The 24,811-nt window shown below is 40.2% G+C and overlaps 1 protein-coding gene across 2 annotated transcripts in view; it reads right to left on the bottom strand.

Annotated features, from left to right (window-relative positions):
* ARHGEF26 (Rho guanine nucleotide exchange factor 26) overlaps window positions 1–14,837 on the bottom strand; it is a 133,018-nt gene extending 118,181 nt beyond the window's left edge. Inside the window, exons 1-3 of one of the 2 annotated variants that reach the window (XM_058295178.1) lie at window positions 13,128–14,837; window positions 11,754–11,793; window positions 8,198–8,343 (exon numbers count right to left, since the gene is read on the bottom strand). In XM_058295178.1, coding sequence (XP_058151161.1) covers window positions 8,198–8,343; window positions 11,754–11,793; window positions 13,128–14,213 — 1,272 coding nt within the window. In that variant the 5' untranslated portion in view covers window positions 14,214–14,837. The remainder of the gene's footprint in view (window positions 1–8,197; window positions 8,344–11,753; window positions 11,794–13,127) is intronic. The other variant, XM_058295179.1, reaches the window with a different exon arrangement.
* Window positions 14,838–24,811: the final 9,974 nt, after the last annotated feature.

The following is a 24,811-nucleotide window of genomic DNA, read 5'->3' as shown; positions in this document are numbered from 1 at the left end:
AGAACAGAATAAATGGACAAAGACCTCTGCCTTCATGGAGCTTTCACTCTAGTGAGAGCAGATGGAAAATTAACAAAAAAGTAAATCTAACAGTATGTTAGAGGGCTAAGTGCCATGGAAGGGACAAGGAATGTCAGGCAGGGTGGTGGGGAGACCGTGAGGAAGAAAGCTACTTGGCTCTCTGAATGAAGAACTAATGTAGGCTGAAGAGACAGGAAAGACTAGCCCTGAGGCAGGCAGAAGCACACCTTATTTGAGGAACATCAGTGTGACTGAGCACTGAAACAGAGAGAGAGAGAGAGAGAGAGAGAAAGTACCCAGGGGCCAGATCACACAGCCCTTTCGCCACTGTAAGCCCTTGGCCTTTTTTCCAAGTGGAAGTGAGAAGCCACCTGCAGATTCAGAAGAGAGAGACAGTACCTCAGTTATATTTTACAGACTCACACTAGCTACTGTGTGGAGAGGAGAATGAAGGGGACACGGATGCAGAGTGGAAAGGGAAGGCTCTGAGGATAATCGACCTGTGCGATGGACAGGATGGCAGCCGTGGAGCAGATCTATTTAAAGGTAAAGGCCACTGACTTTGCACCAAATTCAAAGCAGGTTGTGGGAGAAAGAGAGAAGTTACGACTAGCTCCAACTTTTTTGACAAGAGCAACTCATAAAACGGAGTTATTTGCTGAGAAAAAACAATATTGTCAGAGAAGGAAGTTTGGGTGGGGGAGAAGGGAATGATTAGAAGTAAACTTTTGGACACGGTAACTTTGAGATGTCAGTTAGTTACCAGGCAAGGAGTTGGATAGGATAGCCTTGTCTGAAATGCTCACAGAAAGGTCCAGTCCAGAGATACAAGCCTGGAAGTCATCAAAGTGGATGATGTATTTAAAGCCACCAGACTGGATGAGATCACCAAGTCAGTGCAGAGAAGAGAAGAGGCCCGACAGAGCCCGGGGACTCTCCAACCTTTAAGATCAGAGCAAATGAGAAGGAACCCACAAAGTCAACCAAGAAACCCAAGCTGCCTCGGCCTTCTTTCAGCTCCTTTTACTCACCATCACCCTGCACAATGTTTTCTCTGCCTGGGACCCCTCTATCTTGCCCCTCACCCATCTTTGCCCAGTCACCTCCTGGACACTGAGATGGCAGTTCATGTCACTTCCTTTGTCACCTTCCCATGCCTGACAGTGCATTGCCCAGACAGATACTCCCCTCCCCCACAGCATCTCACAGCCACATGTGTGTCCTTCATAGCATGACCACAGTCATAATTTTGCCTTTATTTATGGGATTCTTTGATGTCTATCTCACCATTCCGGATGTGTGTAAAACACGAAAGCAAGGCAGGGACCGTTTTTGCTCTAACTGCAGTACCTACTGCAGAGCCTGCTGGAGAGAGAGCTACAGTAAGGTATTCCCAGTATTTGGAGATAAAGTTAAGGGTAAAAATCCCTAATGCTAAAACGGAACAAAGTAAAAAAAGATGCACAAATATTTGCATGATTTGTGTGTATATTTTTCCAAAGACAAGGTTCATAGTTCACTACTTTTATTAGATTCCTGAAGTATATATAATGCTCCCCCAAAAGAAAGATGGCTAAATGCATATTCATCCTATGGAATAATGCAGCAGTTGGAAAGTATGCTGTAGTTCATCATTTCTGACATGAAATGATTTATAAAAAAAACCACCAAGTTATAAGATCTGTACAGTATATTATTTATGTAAACAAACACACATAATCTATACTTTTTCCTTAACTGTATATACATGAATTTTGAGAAGAGTATTACCAAATTGAAAACAGCAGTACCAATGAAGAATTGGAAAGAGACTGGGATGGCAGGTATTTTCAAAAGAGTCTTATCTGAAATGCCTGAAATTTTTGAACTCTTTTTTTTAACATGGAGAATGAACATATTATGCATTGCTTATATGTCAAAATTAATTTTCAAAAATGTTAAGGGAATACTATAATCTAATGATATATGAACAGACCAAGACCATATAGAGCCTGGGCCAGGGGCCAGCAGTCCTGCATCTCCACCCCTTCCCCTCTTGGCTGGAACAGGAGCTGTTTGGGGTCTCCGCTTTAGCCACAGGGACCTCTAATTCTGTTTATAAAGATATATACATTTCAGGAGACCCACGACCCAACTTAAAACTGTGGTCTAGTGTGTGCCTGAAGCTCTGACTAATTGTTTATATTCTGAGTGTTAGAGGTAAGCCAGACATGAAAAAAAGAGAATGATGCTTTTCTATTTTTTAAACACAAAACAGATACAGTGAGAGGCATTAATCACCATCTAAGGTAAAAAATAATTCATGAGATTGCTATGTTGCAAAAAGGTGGATGAAAAATGACATAAATGGATAGATGACTATTTTAAACAAGTTGCCAAAAATTAATTCAGACAAGTGTGAAAATTTAAGGGAAAAGAATAAGAAAGTTTTCTATGACGTCTAAATGTTTCAACATTTCTGCAGACAGAAAGAGACTCAGGTTTACTTCAGCTGGGAGCTCTGATTTTTAGCTGAAAATAGTATATCTTTCATAATAAACATAGTGTAAATTGTAAAGAGTAAGTCCCATCAGATTGAACTGCTAAGAATCCAAAGTGTCTGCTATGTTTTCAACTGAATGAAGTGATATTTATAATAAAATTCTCATTTTTCAAATCTTCCTTTCTCATTACTCAAGTTCCAGAAAATCATACAAAGGTAAACTATGTGTACCTTAAGAACTGAGTCCAAAGCTCAAGAGACCAAGGTCCTAATTCTAGATCTCCCCCATGACACCATTAGCCACTCTAAGCACAGCTGATAAAAATATAAAAACCAGTGCCCGACCAAAAGTTTTAAAATTTTTTAACGAACTGAAGAATAATTCAAAATGATTTAAGATTACTGATAAAACCAGATGTCAGCAAGTACAAAATAAGAGTACTGAGAGGACGACTACATTAGGTGGTTGAATTCAAGAGAAAAATATGCCAGTGTGCTTCAGTTTCTGCCCCTGAAGCCTGAACAGTCTTTTCAAAGGTACCTGGCATCTCAAGAATAGAAAATACACAAACACACCTAATGGCAGATAAATGGGGTCAGGGCACGGCGGGCGCAGGTGGCTTGGGTCCTGTCATTGAACTTTGCCAAACAAACACTGGTTTTGCAACAGCCATTTTTTGGTACATGCATCCTTGATCTTGGGTGGGGTGGAGGGAGTTGTTGTGAAAAGCAAAAAACTCCAATCAAGATCTGTCTAAAAGAGAAGAGATGATAAATTCTTCCAGGATCCCATGAAAGAAAGAACCTTAGGAAAAGCTTGAAGTTTGCTTTGCATCCAGGACACAGCTGGCTTCTCACGTGGGTACTAACCATAAAAAGTACTCGGTGTTCTATCCCTGACTAATAATACAATCAATATTTTTCTTCAAACCCACAGCTTTTCCCACAGGTCAAAAACTGTTGACCTGGTCCCCAAGCTGCCCTTTCAGGTGAGTCATTGAGCAACTCACCTTGTGTAGCAATTCCTTGTCTGCAGGCACATTTCCAGACAATCATCTTTCTAGTTCAAAAAATGGCTTTTCAAGTTCAAAACTCAAATTCCTTGCACATATGGCCAAGGAAAGACTGGGAACCATAGCTACTTAAATTATTTCTATTGTATCTGTGTTCCCCAAGGCCTCAAAAACAGCATGAAGTTATATTCCCTGGCAAATACACCTGGAGTGAAGAAATTCTTATTTCCAATTAAGAACAGATCTATTATCTTTCAGCAATCAAGTAAAGGATGTATAAGCCTGCCAACCAACTTATGAAGTTAAAGAGCCCAGGTCATGTTCTTGAAGAGTCTACCCTACCTCTACTTGGATAACTTGCTGGCAAAGTCACCACTGCTAAATAAATCTGCAATTATTTCACTTTAATCCTACTATTCAAGCCTGTGGCAACCCATGCATTCCTTATACTACTGAGACTCAATTAAATGGTTCGTGTACACAGTTCTAATTCTCTCTTATTCCTAGATGTCCACAACACGACAGCTGAACCTGCCCCAACTCTGTAAACTGTCACCTGTGGAGCTGTACACCGCCCTGCCCTACCCTACACTGTCCAAGGAAATCAAAGGAGAGATATCACAAACAAGCATGCTAAAACAAATTATATTACCAAAGGAAGGCCTAAAGATCTTATGTAATGACCATAAATTATTTTGAATTGCTGAACTTCAAAAGAGTCCTAGCATATGAAATGTTTCTTATTGCCAACTGATAAGAGAAGTTCATCATCACAGGAGACAGGCAGGTGTTTGAAACAAAGATAAGAGACATTTAGACAATAAAACAAAGATGGCTGATTCACACAAGCACCTACACACATCCCTCCAAAGTAGCAAGTCAAGGTATGTGTCAAATTTAGACTTAAAGCACTGCCAAAAAACCCCTTATCCTACTCTCTGGGATCAAGCCCTCACTCCAAGAAAAGTTCTATGTTAAAGTGGTATATGCAAGATGAGAAGAATGGAAGGATGATGCAAAAAAATAATAAAAAGCTGAAGTCTTCTGAAGCCTGCCCTAAATATTGCAGCTCCTCGACAAGGGGGATTAGGACACAAGAGTAGGCAGAGAAATGGAGGTACTGACGACGAGAAACATCTGGACATGGTTAACAATTCATGATGCCTCCTGGTTTTAGGGTCCTAACTGTATAACAGACATGAACAAAGAGCTAGACTTCTAAAAAGGTAATGGTTGTTTCTTCTGTTAAAATACCTACTTTCCTAAAAGTCAGAGCAGGATGTATCTTTTTAGTGGGGAACAAAAACACACAAGGAAAGGATACAAGAGAACATCAGGGCAGTGATCCCTCTGGGGAGGGAGAGAGGAAAAAAGGATTGGAGAAGGGGCTGGTAGCTTTATATGTGTAAAAAAATACAAGTCCATGGTTGGTGGTAATAGTTGATGATGTTATCTCATAATCTGTAACAAACGTTCCACCATGGTGCGATGTGTTGGTGAAGGGGTGTTGTATGGGAAATCTACACATGTGTATGTATGATTGTTTTGTAAGTTCACAACCTCTGTAATAAAAATATATTTTTAGGAAATAGTGTGGGTTGGGGGAAAGATGCACCAAATGTAAAATAGGGATTATAGTGGTAGTAATATTTTGAGGATGCTCTTGCATAGTTTGTAACAAATGTTTCACAACAATGCAAAGTGTTGGTGGACAGGTGATGTATGAGACCCCTTAATGATGTCATATATGTTTATTTTGTAAGTTCACAATCTTTACTATACACTTATTGTTTATGCATGTTCATGTATGAATGATTCAATAAAAAATATATTTAAAAAAAATACAGGTCCAAAATAAATTATGTTAAAATGTTAACATATGTCCAATTTGGGTGGTGGGTATACAGAAATCTATTACATATATATATTTCTTATTTTTCCATATGTTTGAGGTATTTTAGAACAAAAATATTAAAGCAAAATGTTTTAATAAAAGTGAAAAGGAGGGAAAAAAAAAGGAAGAGATGAAGGAATTGCAGGCTGGTGCCAAAGTAATGCTAAGTGGCTTAGTCCGATCCTACTGATTTGATTAAAAGTAATTGCCAAGCAACTCAATAAATACATACAGGACTCCTGGGAACACTCAAACCCAAGATGCATACTAAAGTTAGAACCCACTTTACAGTTTTACATTTTATTACAAGATAGTCCTTTGATATCAATATCATCAACAAAAAACACAGTGAGACATTTATCTTCTGCCAAATAAAATGCATGCCCATATTTGAAGTTTTACTGAAGGACATGCACGATTATCTTCATTGCATGTGCATCTGTTAATCTAAAAAAAAGCCAACTCCAGGAAGTATAAACGTGATAGCTTGATTTTTAGTGTTAAAGCTAAGTGATATCAGAGCGTAGCCAACACTGAAGTCCACATTTCTGTGTAGCGTTCAGAGACCACCAGCAGAGATTTAGGCCTGAGCTAGTTAACCAATGCAGCTGCTGTAGCAGAGAAAGAACTCAAAAAATCCATAACCTTACTTCTCCTGGACCCTCTACCCAGTGGTCCATACCGACAACTGACTGACAGCCATTTAGATAACAGCCTCCGTGGGCCTCGTCACCAGTTTTTCCAAGTGTCTGCTTTGGTTTATAAATAGTATGAGATCTTTAGGTTAGGATATAAGGCTACGTCTTCTGTTCTGTGGAGAAGAGTTACCACCTCACCTCAGGCAAAACTCATAAAAATATCACTAAAAACAGAGGTTGCAAAGTGTTCGCTCATGAATCCAGTCTGGTCCATAGATATTTTGTTGGGCTCACACAATTTTTTTTAAAAGTTCAATTAGGCTAATTCTCATAAAAATCAGATTCGTGGATTCTCTTTTTTAAATATCAGAAGATCTGGCAACACCAGGCCCTTGACCTTACCTGGCTTGAGCTGAGGGGCAGCTACTTCGTTTACATAAAGCCGTTTCCACCACACCATGGAGCCTAGAGTGATTACAACTGAAAGTGGGAGGATTGCATCCAGCATCCATGTGGAATCTGAGCCTCCTCTTGACATAGAGGTGCAATGGACACAACCAATCCAATGTCCACATAGAAAAGGTGGCATTGGATTGAGAAAAGTGGACATGATGGCTGATGGGTATGGGGAAAGGCAGGAAGAGATGAGAGGTGGAGGCGTCTTTGGGACATGGAGCTGCCCTGGATGGTGCTTCAGGGGCAATCACCGGACATTGTAAATCCTCACAGGGCCCACTGGATGGAATGGGGGAGAGTATGGGCCATGATGTGGACCACTGACCATGAAGTGCAGAGGTGCCCAAAGATGTACTTGCCAAATGCAATGGATGTGTCATGATGATGGGAAGGAGTGTTGCTGGAGGGGGGAGAGGTGGGGTGGGGGTGGTAGGGTTCAATGGGACCTCATATATATATTTTTTTAATGTAATATTATTACAAAGTCAATAAAAAAAAAACCATAAAAAAAAAAAAAAGCCGTTTCACCACAGTGCCCTCCGTTCCCTCTCATCCTACACTCGCCACTTATTCCCATTACCTTAGCCCTGTCCTGGAGGCATTTTAATTTGTAGCATAATACTAAGGGTAGCCACACCTGTAGACCCTGGTAATGAAGAGAACAAAATTAGGAGTTGAGGGAAGGTACATGTTCCAGAATTTTTAATTTCAGTACAGGGCAGAAGACGTGAGGTAGATCCCAGACCAAAAGTTATCCCCCACCATTACCGCACAAAAGTTCCCATGGTCTTCTGGTTACACAGCTCCCAATATTCATGACTCCTTTTCTTATGGTAGTGGGTTCCCTAAATGCATGGGATTCCTGAATGTGAACAAGGCTCACAAAGGCTTAGCAGAGAATTGCCTCTCCTTCCACGTTGCCTAAGGGCTCACAGAGGTGGACTGACTTGTTTCTGATGTAATGCTTTTACCATCCAGTGCCACAGCCAGCCACCGGCTAACGCATCAGACCCCTGCCAATACTGTGCCCAAACTCACATGAAGTAAACTAAGTATCGCACTATGACATTATTAAAGCCAAGAGGTAAAGAAATTATGTCAAAACAACAAAAGACGCTTAATGCAGAGAAGATATTACTCATTACCATAAAAATAAGTGCCAGGTATACACACACAAAAGATGCTCAGGAGATGAAACAGAATGTGTTTCATTAATTAACTTCCAGAAAATATAAATATGTTTATATCAAATGAAATTTCCAAGAAAAAACTGTAATAAGCTCACTATTTTGCATATACACATATACATAAACATATATACATATATATTCATATAACCCTATTTAGGATAACATTCAGAATATAGTGTTACCACTACATTTACACTACATGGAAAAAAATAAAAAAGGATACTGAGTAGGAAGAAATCTCATAGTTCACAGTACATCAGTCTCAAGGCATTTTATGTTATTAGAATTTAATTTCCCTAATCAGAAGTGTCAAAGTACATGTTCTTAATAGGGCCTGCAGAGTTTTCAGAACCATTTTCCAATCTGAAAAGAGAGGTCTTCCTCCTTAGGCTTGCAGGATTATTGTCAGAAAAAAAATAAAAATTATAGCCATGCATTATTTCCACAATCCACCCCCTCCCTGCCTCCTTCAGATAGCAAAGAAGAAGAAGAAAAATACTCACTGTAGAAAGCTGGCTCCATGTGGACCTTAGTGGCTTATGGTGAATCACAATTTTTTCATCTGACTTCTGTTCTTTGGGCTCTGACTCTTCATCAGAGTCAATTTCAAGGGCCTTTTCTTTGTAGTTCTGATACAGGACTGCGTTTTCTGCAATAAAAACAAAACTTAGGTATCACTAACTGCTCCCCAACCACTATGCTACTTGATCTAAACAAACATTCATATTTCCACCACATCTGGTCTCCAGTCTGATAAACAGTATGGATTTTGTCACTCAAGAGTAATCACAAAAAAGTGATTTTCTGACTCACACAGCCCTGTCTCTAACTAGTTTGTATATATGAACCCATACATGAAATGCCAACTGAAGCAAATTTCTCTGTCTCTGTTCACTGCGGATAAGGAAAGTCAGGCCTATTAAATCACTCGTTTCAAGTTAAAATGAACTCATACCCTACCTTTCCATCAAGGTCCATCACCAATTATCTACCTACTTAGCAAATATTTATTGTGCAACTATTATGTGGCAAGGGCTGGGAATAAAATGGAAAACAAAAGACACTTTTCATGTCCTCATGAATTAGCAATTTAGTAAGAAAACAGGCTAATTCACTCATTCATTTATTCATTCAACTGATATTTAAAGAATACCCACTAGGTTTCAGTGACTGCTGGCACGGGGAAAGCGACAATGGCCAAAAATGATAAAAAACCGTGATCATTATGGAACTGACATTAGATCAAGGAAAGAACAATCGTAAATAAACAAGTAGCTTTCACAGGATGTCAGATACTGATAAGCGCTATGGAGAAAAACAAAACAGGGCAAGAGGATGCGAGCACTAGGGGGCAGGTATATGGGTTTTAAATAGGGTTGTCTAGGAATGCTTCAGCAAGGTGACTTCTAAGCAAAGACCTAAAAGAAGTGAGAAGAACCGGGGAAAGAGTATCTCATCAGCCAGAGCAGCAAATATAAAGGCCCAGAGGCAGGACTGTGCTTGGTCTGTATGAACAGTGAGCAGCAGGAAGGTCTGTGTGGCTGAGTAGGGTGAGCAAAGGTGAAAACTCTAGGAGATGGGTGGTACGGTGGATAGAAGGTAAATCATGTAGGGCCTTGCCTCAATGACTTTGGTTTCTACTCTGAGATGGCAAATCATTGTATGGTTGTGAGGACACAATGATCTTCCACAAATACTTTCCTCTAAGTTGAAAGATTTATATACAGGGTGCTCTGAGAGCAGATTGCCAACAAGGTATAATTTAATCTGGGGTTTACAGAAGGATCAATGAGGAAAAGTCTAAGATCTGAAAGCTGAGAAGTTGCAGAGCTAAAAGAAAAAGCATAAGCCAAAGACAGGAATTAGGAGGAAACTTAATACCTTAGAACTGAAAATGGTCACTGTGGCTGAAGCGTGGGTGTCAAGTGGACAAAGGGTGCAAAGTGAGTTAAGAGAGACAAGCCAGACACCCCAGATCAAGCAGGGCTGTACAGGCCATGTTGCAGAACTGGATTTTATCCTGAGCATGAAAAGGATAGAGCTTCATACCATGAAGACTGCATTTTATCCTGAAGGCAAGGAGAATCCACTGAAAGGAAAGATTTGATTAGACTGGAAGAGCAAAACATCGCGCAGCCTAGGAGACTAATTAGGATGTTTTCAGGGAGGTCACTGAAAGATGATGGAGACTTGGGCTATGTGACTTCGGAAGGACTGGATACGGGCAGGTGAGGGAGAGGGAAGTGTTAAGAATGTGTCCTAGGTTACAGGTCCCACACCTGGAAAGCAGGAAATGTAAATACCAGAAGAGATTCAAGTTTAGTGGGGAAGACAATGAGTTCGAGATATCTTTCCCACCCACTGAGGCAAGCGAACAGCTGCCTCTTCTCTCATCTATAGCAGGTTCTGTATGCACGAAGGACTAAAGTAACACTGGAGTCTCTGCAAGATTTTATGGTCCCCTGTTTATTCCATACAAGTAAAACAGATTAAAAGGGTAAAGCCTGAGTTTCCCCCAGCCTTATTATAGTGCCCTTTAAAATACCAGGTGGTTGGCACATAGAACAGGCATAGTCACATTGTTAATAGGATTTCTCATTCATTCTCACAATGTGGACGAAAGCATTATTAACCTCATTTCAAGATGATGAAACTGGGACCCAGTGAGGTTACGGTACTTCCTCAAGGTCAGTCAACTGCTGAGTAGGAGTGGAACAGGAACCCATGTCTGCCTGGCTCCAATGTCACAGGTTCTCACCACTCTTTCCCACAGCTTCCCAAGTCATCATTCTTATTAGTCATTAACTGTAAGAACCCTAGATTCTCCATTTACCCACAAGTGAAAAAGAATTTCTGGAAGCCCATATTTAAGAAGAGACAAAAGAGTGTGCAAGAAACAGCTTTCTATAAAAGGAAACAAAATAAAGCTGTCCTCTAACTTTTAAAAAACTGAAATATTTTAACCCTCTGAGACAAAAGTTTCAGATCAATGTCAATCCCAGAGGATGCAAAGTTTCTCCCTAAGATGATGATATTAGACAGATGCTCTGTTTAGTTCACATTTATAGGGTGGTACAAGAGGAAGCAAACTGGACTAAGAATCAGAAGACCTGGGTTGTAGTGCTGGCTTTGTTACTAGCTGTGTGATGGTGGACAAGTCACTAACCCTCTCAGAGCTTCCGGTTTCCTCAATTTTAAAATCAGGGAGATGGACCTATCACAACCAACTAAAATCCTGTTTCTAGGTTTCTTCTCCAACTAAAACAATCAACTAGAACTGGGTGAAATGAATAAATTTTTATAACCAGGGTCGTGTCTCAATTAGATTTCCTTCAGAGGGATGTGCCCTGCTTTGTTATTCTTTAAAGGCTGAAAAACCCCAGACTTTCAAAGCATGCTCCCAACTCCCACCACTCCAGTCCAGCGAGAACTGCTCCCTTCCTACTCCTCTGGCGAGAACACTTGACCTGTCTATTTACAGATGGGTCACTAATCCAATTAGGGTTTGAACACCTGGTTGAAGCTGCTGCTTGTTTTTGAGATCCTTAACAACAATTCTATAAGGGTTACAAATTCTGTCAGCCAGGAGGATTCTAATTCCCCACAGTTGAAACTTGATAAGGAAACAGGAAATCAGGAATGATAATAAAATGTGGACATATGGGAGAAAGACTATTAAGTCAAAAGGAAATATAATGACTTATGATCTAAATGCCAAACCTCAGGATTTTTAACTAAAAAGCTAGAGATAGCTCTCTTATTCTTTCTGTTTTTTTGAGGAGGTAGAGCTAGAAACGGAGGAATAGGGACATTTTTAAATCGCGGGACAATGACTGACAAAGTTATCTGCTCATAAACAATACTGTTAATTTTATTTATTCACTGTTGGTATTACTAGATGAAATCTGAGCTTAGCATAGAGCTTTGCACCATATAATTTGGGACGGAGTTGGACATTTTTCTCATTTTAAATGTTTTTGTTGCTGCAGTTGGATTTCAACTTATAATTGCTATTCCACATTGAAACAGCAGTAAAAGTCTGGAAAATCAAACACTTACCTTCCCCATCAAATGTTCCTTGTCCTTTTAGCATTTTTTTCTAAGAAACAAGAAAGGCAAAAAAGGAAAAAGTAAAGCAAACTATGTATGAATGAGCCAAACACAAAATAAGCTACTTTAAGTAAAAGTGCTTTTTTGTTGTTGCATTTCTTAGATTTCCAAACGCACACAAAAGATGATCCCTGGAGCAATTCATTCATATGACCATTGCAATTCATTAAAACAGTGTGTGTGTGGGGGGAGTATAATGTCTCCATAACCTGTCTAAACAGCTTGAATATCCTCAAATGACCAACAGTTCAGCTCATTTCACTACTCGTGATTCACCATCACTCTTAAATTGACCTTTGCTATACTTGCAGAGTTGGAATAAGACACACAAACTGTTATGTAATTTCTTTTCTTTAAGACCATAAGGCTCTAAAATAAAACAGGCTTGCCTGTGTATTGCATATGTGACATTTATATAAACTGGTTCCAGTTCTCTGATTAATCAAAAAAAGGTGAGGCTGCCAAAATGAATGCCTGCCCTATTGTGGCAATCTGTCTTGCTGAGAAGGCAACACACACACAATCTAAAACATTCTGCTCTACTTTTCCCTTTTTTAAAGAAATGTCATATTTGGCAGTATTTTAGTAAGTACTGCTCCTGAGTCTTAATCAGGTAACACTGCTCACCTTAACTTGAAGTTTTGAGCCACCGTCTGTTAAATGCACTGTACTCAAGGATAAATGGGCAGAAGATGGGACTAAAATACAACCAAAGGCTATGGGGAGGGAAACAAGCAACAAAAAAGATGACAAACTCTTTGTGTCTTCTGTGATCTGGCAATTGTTTTAAAAAGTCACATTTTACCTGAATGACCACTCAAAAAACAGTTCAATAATTACAAGCAGAAAAGAATCAGCCAGGCTAAAATGTGAGTCACTATTTTCCTTTTATCTACTGTAATGAATTAACCACTGCTGACTGACACCTCTTAAGCACCAGGCAACTTGATCACACAGTCAAGCTACTAGATCTGGCCGTTTCCAGCTACCTGTATTAAAAAGTGCTAAAGACTCACTCAGTCAGTACTTAATTTGCCCTAAATTTCCTCTTTTAGCCAGCCCCCCTCCCCAAATTTTGCCTCAGCTTAGAAAGTTGAAACCCTGACATGAGTTTCACTTCCTCCCATGAAGCTGCATTTACCTGGGCCGTGCCTGCCAACACAAAAGATGGCCAAAAGATAAATGTGTGCAAGTATTTACAGCAAACAACAGAATTGAAAGAGAATACTGAACTTCGGGTTTCTCCTCGTCCCCACCCCTACCCCCAAGGTATGCCCTTTTTGGCTTATCACCTCGCATGCTCTCCCACTCTTCCACTCTTACCTTTATCCTTCCCAGACTGGAAAACCTCTCCTTGTCTTCCATGACGGCTTTCAGAATTGGCTGCGACATTCTGTTCTTCTTCTTCGAGCTCGTAGGGCTGTCAAAATCAAAGCCACTGACCACCGCCCTGCGGTAGGACGTGGACCGCAAGCCTCTCCGCAGAGACCCGGGGCTGTCCAGGTCGTTCTCAGACTCGCCTTCCTCCCCGGCAAGGCCCAGAGGGGCGGCAAGGCCTTCCACCAGGCTGCGGACCTTGAAGACTCTCTTATGGGGCTCCACATTCTGACTGTTGGATTTACTTATTTTAATTTCCGAGGCCAGGCTCTTCGGAATGATCTGTTGCTTCCCTACCTTGAGGGCAGCGGGGCTATTTGTACTCAAAACCACGGGAGGATTCTCAGGGAGCTCGTTCTCCTGGGAAGGAAGCCTTTGGAGGGGGAGTTTTTGTTCCGAAGCTCTTTTCTGGGGAGCGGGCGACAGTCTCGAGGGTCCCCGCTGGGACTCCTTGGCTATTGGGCCAGACGGCGAACGGGAGCCAGGGGAGTCGTTGTTAGGGGCAAGCCCATTTGCAGGGGGCGAGGACGCAGGGCTGGCCGTCAGTCGGGTCGGGTCCTCCTCGGGGCTGCAGGGGGCGGACGCGCTGGGAGTCCGCCGGGCATGCAGCAGGGGTGGCTGCGGCGCCGACGAGCTCACAGCACCGTTCGCTGGGAGTTTCGGAGAGGCGCCCGACGCCGCTTTGGGAGACTGAGGTGACTTGGGCCGTCGGAGTCGGGGAGAGACAGTTCTGTATTCCGGAGAGCCCGCCCTCCCATTGGCCAGCGCCCTCTGATGGGCGCACAGAAGCTGAGGGCTCTTTGGGGCCGTCCTGTCGTCCGACGCGGTGGGCACCTGGGCGGGAGTCTGCGGCGCGGTGATCGTCCCTATGTCCTCCACCGGGAAATCCGTGATCAGTAGCCCGCTCGGGCTCTGGTATGACTGAGGTCTTGGCTTGCTCCGGGCCAGCAGCTGGGGTTCAGGGGCCGACCTAGTCCGCCACAGAGGGGTTATGCTGTTGCTAGAAAAATCCACTTCGCTCTCGCTGTTCATAGTGGGGCCTCGGGCGTCAGCCCCGGGGGATTAGCACCCCGTTAGTCTTGCATAAACAGGAGTTATAGAACTTTGCCTCCGGACAACCAACCCGGCACGCCTTACAGACCAGCGCACTCAAAGTCCCGCGCACCGCGAACTTTTGCGGCGGGCACAACTGCGCCGCACTTACCCGCCCTTTCCAGCCCAAAAACGACGCCCACCGCGCAGCGCGGTCCAGGGCAGAAATCTAGGCTGCCGCCTGGGAGGAGTAATACAATCACCGTCGGTTTCCTCCAGTGCCCAAAGACCACACGCACGAAAGGAGCCCGTCACCGACTCGCCGGCTGCAAGCAGATGCACAAGAAACTTGGGACGAGCTCAGTTTTCGTGAGAAAGTCGTCGCGGGACGCGCTCCTCTGCAGCCATCCGGCCGCCCGCCCCCGTAGTTGGTCCCCTCGCGATAGAGCAGTCCAGCTGCCAAGCGGATTACCTCCGGATGGATGCAGAACCCTGGGCAAAGGCGCGCCCAGCGCCCCGTGGGTGGCCCGGGGCCGGGACGCAAGCGCGCGGCGGCGGGAGCTCCGCGGAGCCTGCAGGCGAGAGCGGCCTCGGCTCCGCCCCTGCCTAGCCCCGCCCCTGGATTCGGCTCCGCCCCCAGCGCGGCCCTGCCCGCGCCCGCCCCCTGCGCGCAGAGCCGGGAGCCGCAGCCTTCCCGCCCCTTCGTGCCTTGAGGCCGTCCCGGCTCCCAGTTTAAAACACGTGAACTCACCTGACGTGGGGTCCGAGCTCCGGGATTCCGAGCCTGGAGCTGGGGTCTAGTGGCCGAAGCTGCGTGGGAGCTGCGGGAGCGGGTGGACGCTGATGGTAGCATAGTGTGGGAGCGAGCGTGGGAGCCCTGCGGAGATGCAACCTGAGACGCCCTGAGCCCGGGGGGAGCTGCCGCGATGAAACCGAGAACTGGAGGGGGTAGGGTTTGTGAAGTGTGGGAGCTGGGCAGAGAGCTATTCCCCTTTTAGCCTTGGGGTGGTCTTAAAAATCAAATCCGACGGCCTCGCTCCCCTGCTTAAACTAACCGTATAACGTAGGATAGATTTGTTTGTGTGTGCATAGAGTATTTCCGGAGGGATTCACACGGGCAGCTCCAGGAAGGGCAACTGGGTGGCTTGTAAACTGGACGGAGGGAACATCATTCTGTAATCTCTGGAATTTGTATGCTTTGAACCGTGAATGTTACCTGTTAGAAATAAATGCAGTTTAAACTACACAAAGTTTAATGGTTTCCAATCATACATAGAATAAAAGTCAGAATCCTCTCGAGTTTTTGAGGCCCTGGACGACCTGCCTACCTCTTCAGCCTAGTCTTACCCTATCATTTCCTCCCTCACTATTCTTTGACCACGCACCACACTTAAAGTTGGTTCCCCCGTGACGTTTGGACTTGTCACTTTGTCAAAGAAGCCTTCCCTGACTCTTCCTGAATTAGTCCACTGCCCTGCTTATATATTTTTCAAGCCACCTGTTCTCTTCCTTTTCTACATGCATTGCACTTTGCAAATATATATATATATTTACTTGTGTGTTTGTGTACTTATTTTGTCTTCTTTAGATAAGCTGCAAGAGTTCAGGGGCCGTGTTTATTTTGTTTCCCACTCCATCTTCTAGGCATATAATAGGCACTTAATAAATATTTGTTGAATGAGTGAATGAATGAGTAATGAAGTGAATACAGGGTGCTCACCGCCAAGTAGTAAAAAATGGTTGTGTCTTGGCCAAGCTCCTGCTATGTAAGAAAAATAAGGCAAACTTGAGAAGACAAATGGTTTAAAACCGTAAGATCTGTGGTAATTAATTCTATGATCAAGACATGTGGGCTGTTCTCCAAGTTCTCTTTGCCATTCATGCATTCAGGAGGAATGCAGTGAGCATTGAGTCTGTGCAAGATATACTACTTGTTTCTGCCTTTGAAATAATCACCAGGCAATCACTGGGTGGTGAAATTAAGGATAATGTTTTTCATACCCCTTTATACCTTTCTATACATGCTGTACAACGAACATATATTACTTTGATTAATCTAAAAAATTTCTTAAAACTAGAAGAAAAAGAGGCATGGCCTCAAAAAAACAAAAAAAAATCTCAAAGAAATTTATCAAATATTTTGTCTGGAAGAAATATCACTGATTACATAAACATGCACACATTAATATAGGACATTTTCTGTACCAATATGTATTACTTTTATATTGGAAAAATGTTATAAGGTTATTGTTTAAAAATCTAGCTAATGGCAAGTGAGGTGTTTACCTAATTCAGACCTCAATTTGTGACTTACTTTAAGAAGTTATAAATGGTGATGCGAGAGAAGCTGGCTCCTCTTCAAGTTACATTAGCTCTGAAAACCATTGTAACTCATGTTTGTCAGGAAATCATAGGATCTGCCTGCCTCATTCCTATGCAACAACATGCTCCCCAACAAAACAACCACAAAACACCAAGCTCTGTTCCTTCTCTAATGGAAGGTTTGAAAGTTCACACACCTAGTGCTTCTACTAGACTCCATTAAATTTATCGTATCTATTAAAATATAAGACAGCTTCAACTGTATGTACCACCAAGAGAGGAAAAATTTACCAATTAAACCATACCCAAAGTGTTATCCAATAGAATTTTTATCCCATAGAATTTTTATTTTATACTTGTTGAAAGAGAGCTTTTCGACTTTAGACATTTTTATATAGAAAAGGAAAATATTGGCAAAATAAACTGATTAAAGTATTCCCCAAAAATCTGTATAGTGAGTCCAATTCTTCTGAATGTTTTTTCAAGCAGAGCATCAATATGTATGTTTTCTATACAATATCATTCTCTATCTCCTTGAGTGTATTGGTGATGTGATATTTTTAAAAGAATATTCCAAACTTGTCTCTGGGATTTTCTTCCTAGCTACTGACACCCACGTCTGAAACTGACACTATCTATGTGACTAAATGCATAGCTTTCTTGTGCAGTTAAATCACATGCTACTGTAAGCTTCTCTATTTGTGTCCAGAAGCACGTTTCTGGGTAATTGAAGTTCCATGCCTCACTGTAGTTCAGCGTAATACATGACTTGGTCTCTGGTTGCTTTGGACTTTCTTTCAGCTATTTTATCATATATGACAATTTCTTCTGCCTTTAGTTGCATTGCTTGGCATATGGCTCTGACACATGTAGTACTAAAATGCATAGAACTTAGTAGAAATGATAACAATTACAGCTATGGCCATGCTCACACATATGCAGGCAATGCCAACTATACAATGACTTGCCACATGGTCAGTTATATTTCTTTGCTGGTAAGACACATCCCAATATCAGGGATGTTAAAATGTGAGTCAAAAAGCTCATCTTAGAAATGGAGAAACACAGTAAACTGAAATATTAAAAGAAATACAATAAATCAAACTGTAGTATAATGCAGAATATCAGAGACTAAGACATCAATTATTGGTACATTTATGAGACAAATTTCCATTGATCACCAATGAGCCTGGCACAATAATTAGGTTAATTTTATGTGTAAAATGTGTAGTAGAATTTTATGTGCATTTATTTAATTGTACATTCCACAAGTCCTTGTTGGCTGCCTTTTAAGAGCCAAGCCATGGGTCAGACTCTCTAGAAGCTTACTGTTCAGCTGATTGAACATACCTAAAACATTCAAATAATAATATAAGCTTCCCAAGATGAATAAGATGCATGGTAGAACTGGGCCAGAAATGTGGGTAAAATTTTGCAAACCGGAGAAGAGAAAAATATCCCAGGGAGGAGTCCCAGCATGAGCAAAAACATGGGGGATGACTGGAGAACGGCTATTTATTCAGTACTAGCTATTTGTCAAGCACTGGTATTCATTACTTAGAAATTAATCTCATGCTAATCCTGGCTCCCACAGTCCCATTTAAGTATGAAGAAGCCGAGGCCCTCAAAAGCTCTTACACTGTTGGTAAATGGCTGAGTCAGAATCCTTACTAGGGTCTCTCATACTTCAGAACCCATGCCCTCCACATACCAGAATCTAAGTTTACCAGAGCAGAGAGTTTGTATTTAGGAATTGTGGGAGATTAATTTGGCTAGATATGGTGGGATGAAAATATGGAGTGTGACATAGGCTGAAGAACCTGAATTTTACAGGATGGCAAACTGACGCTCCCTAAAGGTATTTAACTTTCTATTCTACAAAAAAGTGGTGGTGATACCAGTGGAAGATGTAAAAAAATAAGTTTGGCAAATTTGACAAGTTAAAAAGCATAACCTTTGTGCTTTAAGAAAAGCAATATAAATCCATGAAATTAGAGGGAAACCAATCTGCTGAGAAAAATATTTAAATATATATGTGTACAACAGACAAAATGATATCTATAGCATTTATAAATCAATAAGAAAAAGATAACTGACACTGGAAAAATGAGCAAAGAGAGAGAATAAGTATTTTAGAGCAGTGCCCACTGTACATAAAAATATACTCAACCTCAGCAGTAAAAACAAAATGAAAACAGTAATGAGGTCACATTTTTTTATCCAGTAGAATGGCAGAGATTTTTGTAAAAAAAACAAAACAAAAAAGGTAATACCCACTGTTAGTAAAAGTGTAAGCAAAGGGCATTCTCAGTCATTCATGGTATGAATGTAAACTGCTACAACCTTCTGGAAAGCAATTAGATGATACCCTCCCAAAACCTTGAAATCTTTCACCTATTAATTCCACCTGCGGGAATTAAGCTAAGGAGATCATCTTTGCTGTGTGAAAAGAAGTATTTTCAAGGATGTTCATCAAAGGATTTCTTTGCAAAAAAAATTAGAAGCAGCTAAGTGTTCATCTGTTTATAAATCATAATATGCAATATGAAAATAATGTGTAGCTATATAATTATTCATAGATAAAAGAAATTCAAAATATTGTTAAATGGGGGAAGACTGCATGATGCAGCATGCCCTACTTTGAGCTTTAAAAAAAATGCAAATAGCCATGTGTTTATGGCTAAAAATGCCTAGATTTGGAATACGCACGAAAATGTTAATATAACTAACTCTGGACAGCAACTCTACAGATCAGCATTTCATTTGGGCTTTGCTGTGTAACAAACCACCCAACACTTTGTGACGTAAATAGCAGATTTGATTTATGATTTCTCCCCAGTCTGTGTTCTCTCTCATGCCAGCTTGGAGGATCTGTTGGGCCGTAAGGACACAGATAACCTCACTCACATGCAGCAGTTGGCTGGTGCTGGCTGTTAGCTAGGGCTCCTCGGTTCTTCCTTTCTCAGAATCCTAAATATCCTGGACAATATCCCCATTATTCCTGATACAATAGTGTGATAGATCAAAATGACAAAGAAAAATTTGGGTCGGATACTTGAAAAAGATTTTGAAGAATTGAAAAGTTCTCTTTGGGCAAAAAGTTCTTAAAAGAAGACTTCTGTCTTGCCGGGTATAGAACCCAACCTGCAAGGTTTACAGAGAAAGAGATCAGTGAGGAACACAGTGCAGGGATTAAACGGCAAGTGTGGGAATTTTGACAATAAAAGGCAGGAGAACAATAGGATGGCAGCTGGAAAGAAGCCGTTTCATTTCAAGACTGGGGACAGTTGGCTGGAAATCAGTAAACTGGGTTCCAGTTTGTGTCTGCTACTATCAAACTGTGGGAATGAGGACAAGTCATTTAATCTCTCAGGGCAGCTTCTTCAACTGCAAAATGAAGTTGCTCTTTCTCCCAGGACAGCTTGGGACACACTGGTATAGATGAGAATAATTTAGATGTTTCCAGGCAAATGGTTGAGGGAATGTGGACCATGGGGTTGGCGGGGATGGGAAGACCTGGCCAAAGAATTGCACAAAAATAATCTGTAATTCACTTCCCCTTAATCTTGGAAAGCAAATAATTAGAATAAAATTCTGTTATTTCTAACTCCCAAGTAAAGAAAAATGATCATTATAAGGAAAGGGTAAGAACTAGATGAAAATGATTCAGAGGAATCTTCTTGTCCTAAAATCTTAAGGAGACTTGAACAGGAGATAAGGGCTTCTTTCTTGATCCCAGACTCTATATCAGCATCCAGTAAACTAAGTCACCATGGCAACGAGAATGGTTCTGATTTGCTCTCTTGAGCTTCCAGTGACACCATGTTCTGAGGAAAAGCTCTCTATTTAACTAGAATGATTAAGATCCCAGGTAAACCATGAGGTCAGTCTGGACAGTGACTCCCAGAGCCATTTAGGCCCCCAAAGCTACTGTTGGCTGTTCTTTGAATTGTCGAGATGAGATAAGTAATTGAGCAGACGCTGTGTTCAGCGGGTTCTAGTCTGAGGTCACTGAACAAGCTCCTTCACCTCTTTAAACAGTAGCTTCCTTGTTTTTTTGCTTTAAATGCTTTAGTACATACATATGGTAAAAAATTGAGACTGTACAAAAGTAAAACACATCTCTGTCAATCTTGTCTCCAGACTTCTAGTTGGCCCTCTAGTGACATCCACTGTTAAGTTTGTTGTGTTTTGTACACTTTCACATTTATGGTGGGCACAAATAAGCACATATATGTCTCCACGTGCACTACACTCACACTAGCAGCCTGTGGAACTATGCTGCATCTTGCAATTTCTCATGGATACCATTCCATACCAATATTTATAAAGCTAGTATGTATTTTTGTTTGTTTTTGTTTTTTAGAAAATTTGTAGCTTTACAGAAAAAGCATGTAAAAATAGTGTTTCAATATACCCCCCTCACATGCCCAATTTTTGCTATCAACACTTTGTATCAGTGTGGTAGCGCTAGCACACATGAAATAATATTATTAAAATCATACTATTAACCACAGTCTATACTTTACATTAGGGCCTTCTGTTTGTGTTGTACAGTCTAGGGGATTTTAAAAAATGTTTATTCAAGTAACATATGCACAACCTAAAACTTCCCCTTTTAAACGCACTTAAAAATATAATACATTTGTGTAAATTACATTCACAGTGTTGTACCACCATAACCACCATCCATTACCAAAACTTTTCCATCACCCCAAACAGAAACTGTACCAATTAAACATTAATTCCCCATTCCTTACTACTTCCCTGGTCCATGGTAACTTGTTTTTCAGTTTTGATTCTATGAATTTGTTTATTCTAATTATTCCGTATCAGTCAGAAAGTGCATTATTTGACTTATGTGTGTGTCTTATTTCACTCAACATGGTGTCTTCGAAGTTCATCCATGTTGCTGCATGTATCAGAATTTCATTCCTTTTAGTGAATGAAAAACTTTCCCATTGTCTGTATATACTGCATTTTGTTTATCCATTCATCTGTTGATGGACATATGGATTGTTTCCATCTTTTGGCAATTGTGAATAATGACACCATGAACATTGGTGTGCACATATCTTTTTGAGTCCCTGTTTTCAATACTTTCGGAGTATAACTAGAGGTAGAATTGCAAACTCATATGGTAAGTCTATTCTTAATTTTTAGGAACATCCAAACTTTTCCACAGCAACTACACTATTTTACATTCCACCAACAATGAAACAGTGCTCCTATTTCTCCACATCCTCTCCAACACTTATTTTCCTTTTCTTAAATAGTAGTCATTTTAGTGGGCATGAAGTGGTATCTCAATATGATTTTAATTTGCTTTTCCCTAATAGCTAATCTATTAACATTTTTCATGTGCTTATTAGCCATTTTTTATGTCTTCTTTGGAGAAATGTCTGTTCAAGTCTTTTGCCTACTTTTTAATTGCATTTTTGTCTTTTTATTACTGAGTCATAGGATTTCTTTATATATTCTGGATGTTAAACTCTCATTGGAGATGTGATTTCCAAACATTTTCCCCTGTTCTGTAGTTATCTTTTTACTTTCTTGATGAAGTCCTTTGATGAAGTAAAGCATCTATTTTTCCTTTTGTTATTCATGCATTTGGTGTAAAGTCTAAGAAAGTATTTCCTAGCACATGTTCCTGAGATGCTTCCCTATGTTTTCTTCTAATAGTTTTATGGTTTTGGTTCTTATATTTAGGGCTTTGGTCCATACGAGTCAATTTTTATATATAGTGTGAAATAGGAATCCAACTTCTTTCTTTTCCATCCAGTTTCCCAGCACCAAGTGTCTCCTATTGAATGTACTTGGTACCTTGTCAAAAATCAACTGGTATATATGTGAAGGTTTATTTCTGAACTATCAATTTGATTTCATTGGACTGTAAATCTGTCCTTGTGCAAATATCTTTTGATTACTGTAGCTTTGTGATAAGTTTTAAAATCAAGAAATGTGAGTCCTTTAACTTAATTCTTTTTTTTCAAGATGGTTTTGACTTTTCAGGGCCTCTAGTCTTCTTTTTGAAGATTGGCTTTTCCATTTCTACAAAGAAGGCTGTTGGAATGCATTTAATCTGTAAATCATTCTTGAGTAGAATTGACATCTTACCATTATTTAGACTACCATTCCATGAACATGAAATATGCTTCTAATTATTTAGGTATTCTTTGACTTTTTAAAGAAATATTTTATACTTTACCATGTACAAGTCCTTTACATCCTTGCTTAAATTTATTCCAAGATATTTGATTCTTTTAGTTGCTATTAGAAATGGAATTTTTTCTTGATTGTCTCTTTAGATTGTTCATTACTAGTGTATAGAAATACTACTTATTATTGGGTGTTGATCTGGTACTCTGCCATTTTGCTGAATTTATATTATTAGCTCTAGGACCTATGTTGTAGATTCTTCAGGATTTTCTATGTGTAGGATCATGTTATCTGCAAATAGAGAAAGTATTATTTTTCCTTTTCCAATTTGGATATCTTTTATTTCTTTTCCTTGGCTAATTGCTCTGGATAGAACTTCCAGCCAATGTGGAATAGCAGTAGTGACCGTGGACATCTTTGTCTTACTCCTGATTTTAGAGGGAAAGCTTTCAGTATATTGGCTTTGCATTTTTCGTATATACCCTTTATCATGTTGAGAAAGTTTCCTTCTATTCCTAGTTTTCCAAGTGTTTTTATCAAGAAACGGTGCTAGATTTTGTCAAATGATTTTTTGTGTCAATTGAGAAGATCGTGCATTTTTTTCCTTTGTTCATTTAATGTGGAATATTACAACTACTTATTTTCTTATGTTGAGCCATCCTTACATACCTGGAAAAAAGCACACTTGATCATGGTGTATAATTGGATTCAATATGCTAGTATGTTATGGAGGATTTCTGCATCTATGTTTATGAGGAATATTAACCTGCACTTTTCTTTTCTCATGGTATAATTGTCTAGCTTTCGTGTTAGGGTGATGTTTCATGATAGAATGAGTTAGGAAGTGTTCTCTTCAAGATTTTTTGGAAGAGTTTGAGCAGGACTGGTGTTAATTCATCTTGAAATGTTTAGAAAATTCAGCCATTTGGTCCTGGCTTTTCTTTGTTGGGAGTTTTAACTATTGATTCAATCTGCTTACTTGCTATTGGTCTTCTTCAGTTGGTATAGGTAGATTGTGTGTTTTTAGGTTTTCTAATTTGTTGGCATGCAATTGTTCATAGTATTTTTTTTTTGTTTTAGCTTTATAGCTGCTAAAACAAATACTATGCAACGGGTTGGTTTAACAACAAGCATTTATTGGCTCATGGATTCAGCAGCTAGAAGGCTTGCTTTCTCCCATGGTCAGTATCTTCTGGCTAACTGATAATCTTTGTGGTTCCTTGGCATTTCTGACACACAGCAATGCATATGGTGGCATCCTCCCTCTTCTCTTCTAGGTTCCATTGGCTTCGAGCTTCTGGCTGCTCTCCTTGGCTTCTCTTTATATCTGACATTAACTCTGCTTAAAAAAAAAAAAAAAAAAAAAACTTCCAATAATCCAGATTAAAGTCTACCTGATTTAGTTGGTCTACACCTTAACTCAATTAACACCTTGAAGAGCTCTTATTTCCAATGGGTCCACTCCTACCAGAATGTGTACCAAGACCAAGAACATGTCCAAACTGGGGTGCATAAGACAAACTACCACACTCTTATAATCCTTTTTATTTCTGTGGGGTAAATAGTAATGCCCCCTCTCCATGTTTGATTTTGGTTATTTGCTTTCTGTCTCTTTTTTTGCCAGTCTAGCTAAAGGTTTGATGGTTTTACTGGGATTTTCAAAGATCCAACTTTTGGTTTTGTTGATTCTGTTGTCCCTTTATTCTCTCTTCCATTTGTACCATTCTAATTGTTATTATTTCCTTCTTTCTGATCACTTTAGTTTAGTTTGCTCTTCTTTTTCTAGATCCTCCAGTTCTGAAGTTAGTTCTCTGATCTGAGATCATTTTTTCATTTTTGACATAAGAATTAATACTATAAATTTCCCTCTCAGCACTGCTTTTACTGCATCCCATAATTTTGATAAATTCTGTTTACATTTTCATTTGCCTCAATTTATTTCCTAATTTCACTTGTGATTTCTTCTTTGATGCATTGGCTATTTAAGAGTATATTGTTTAATTTCTACATATTTGTGAAATTTCAACTTTTCCTCTGTTATTGATTTCTAGTTTCATTCCATTGTGGTTGGAGAAGGTACACTGTATGATGCCAATATTTTTTTAATTTATGGAGAC

The sequence above is a fragment of the Dasypus novemcinctus genome, chromosome 4, assembly GCF_030445035.2.
Source record: "Dasypus novemcinctus isolate mDasNov1 chromosome 4, mDasNov1.1.hap2, whole genome shotgun sequence".
Classification (NCBI taxonomy): domain Eukaryota; kingdom Metazoa; phylum Chordata; class Mammalia; order Cingulata; family Dasypodidae; genus Dasypus; species Dasypus novemcinctus.
This window is presented reverse-complemented; position numbering and strand designations above follow the sequence as displayed.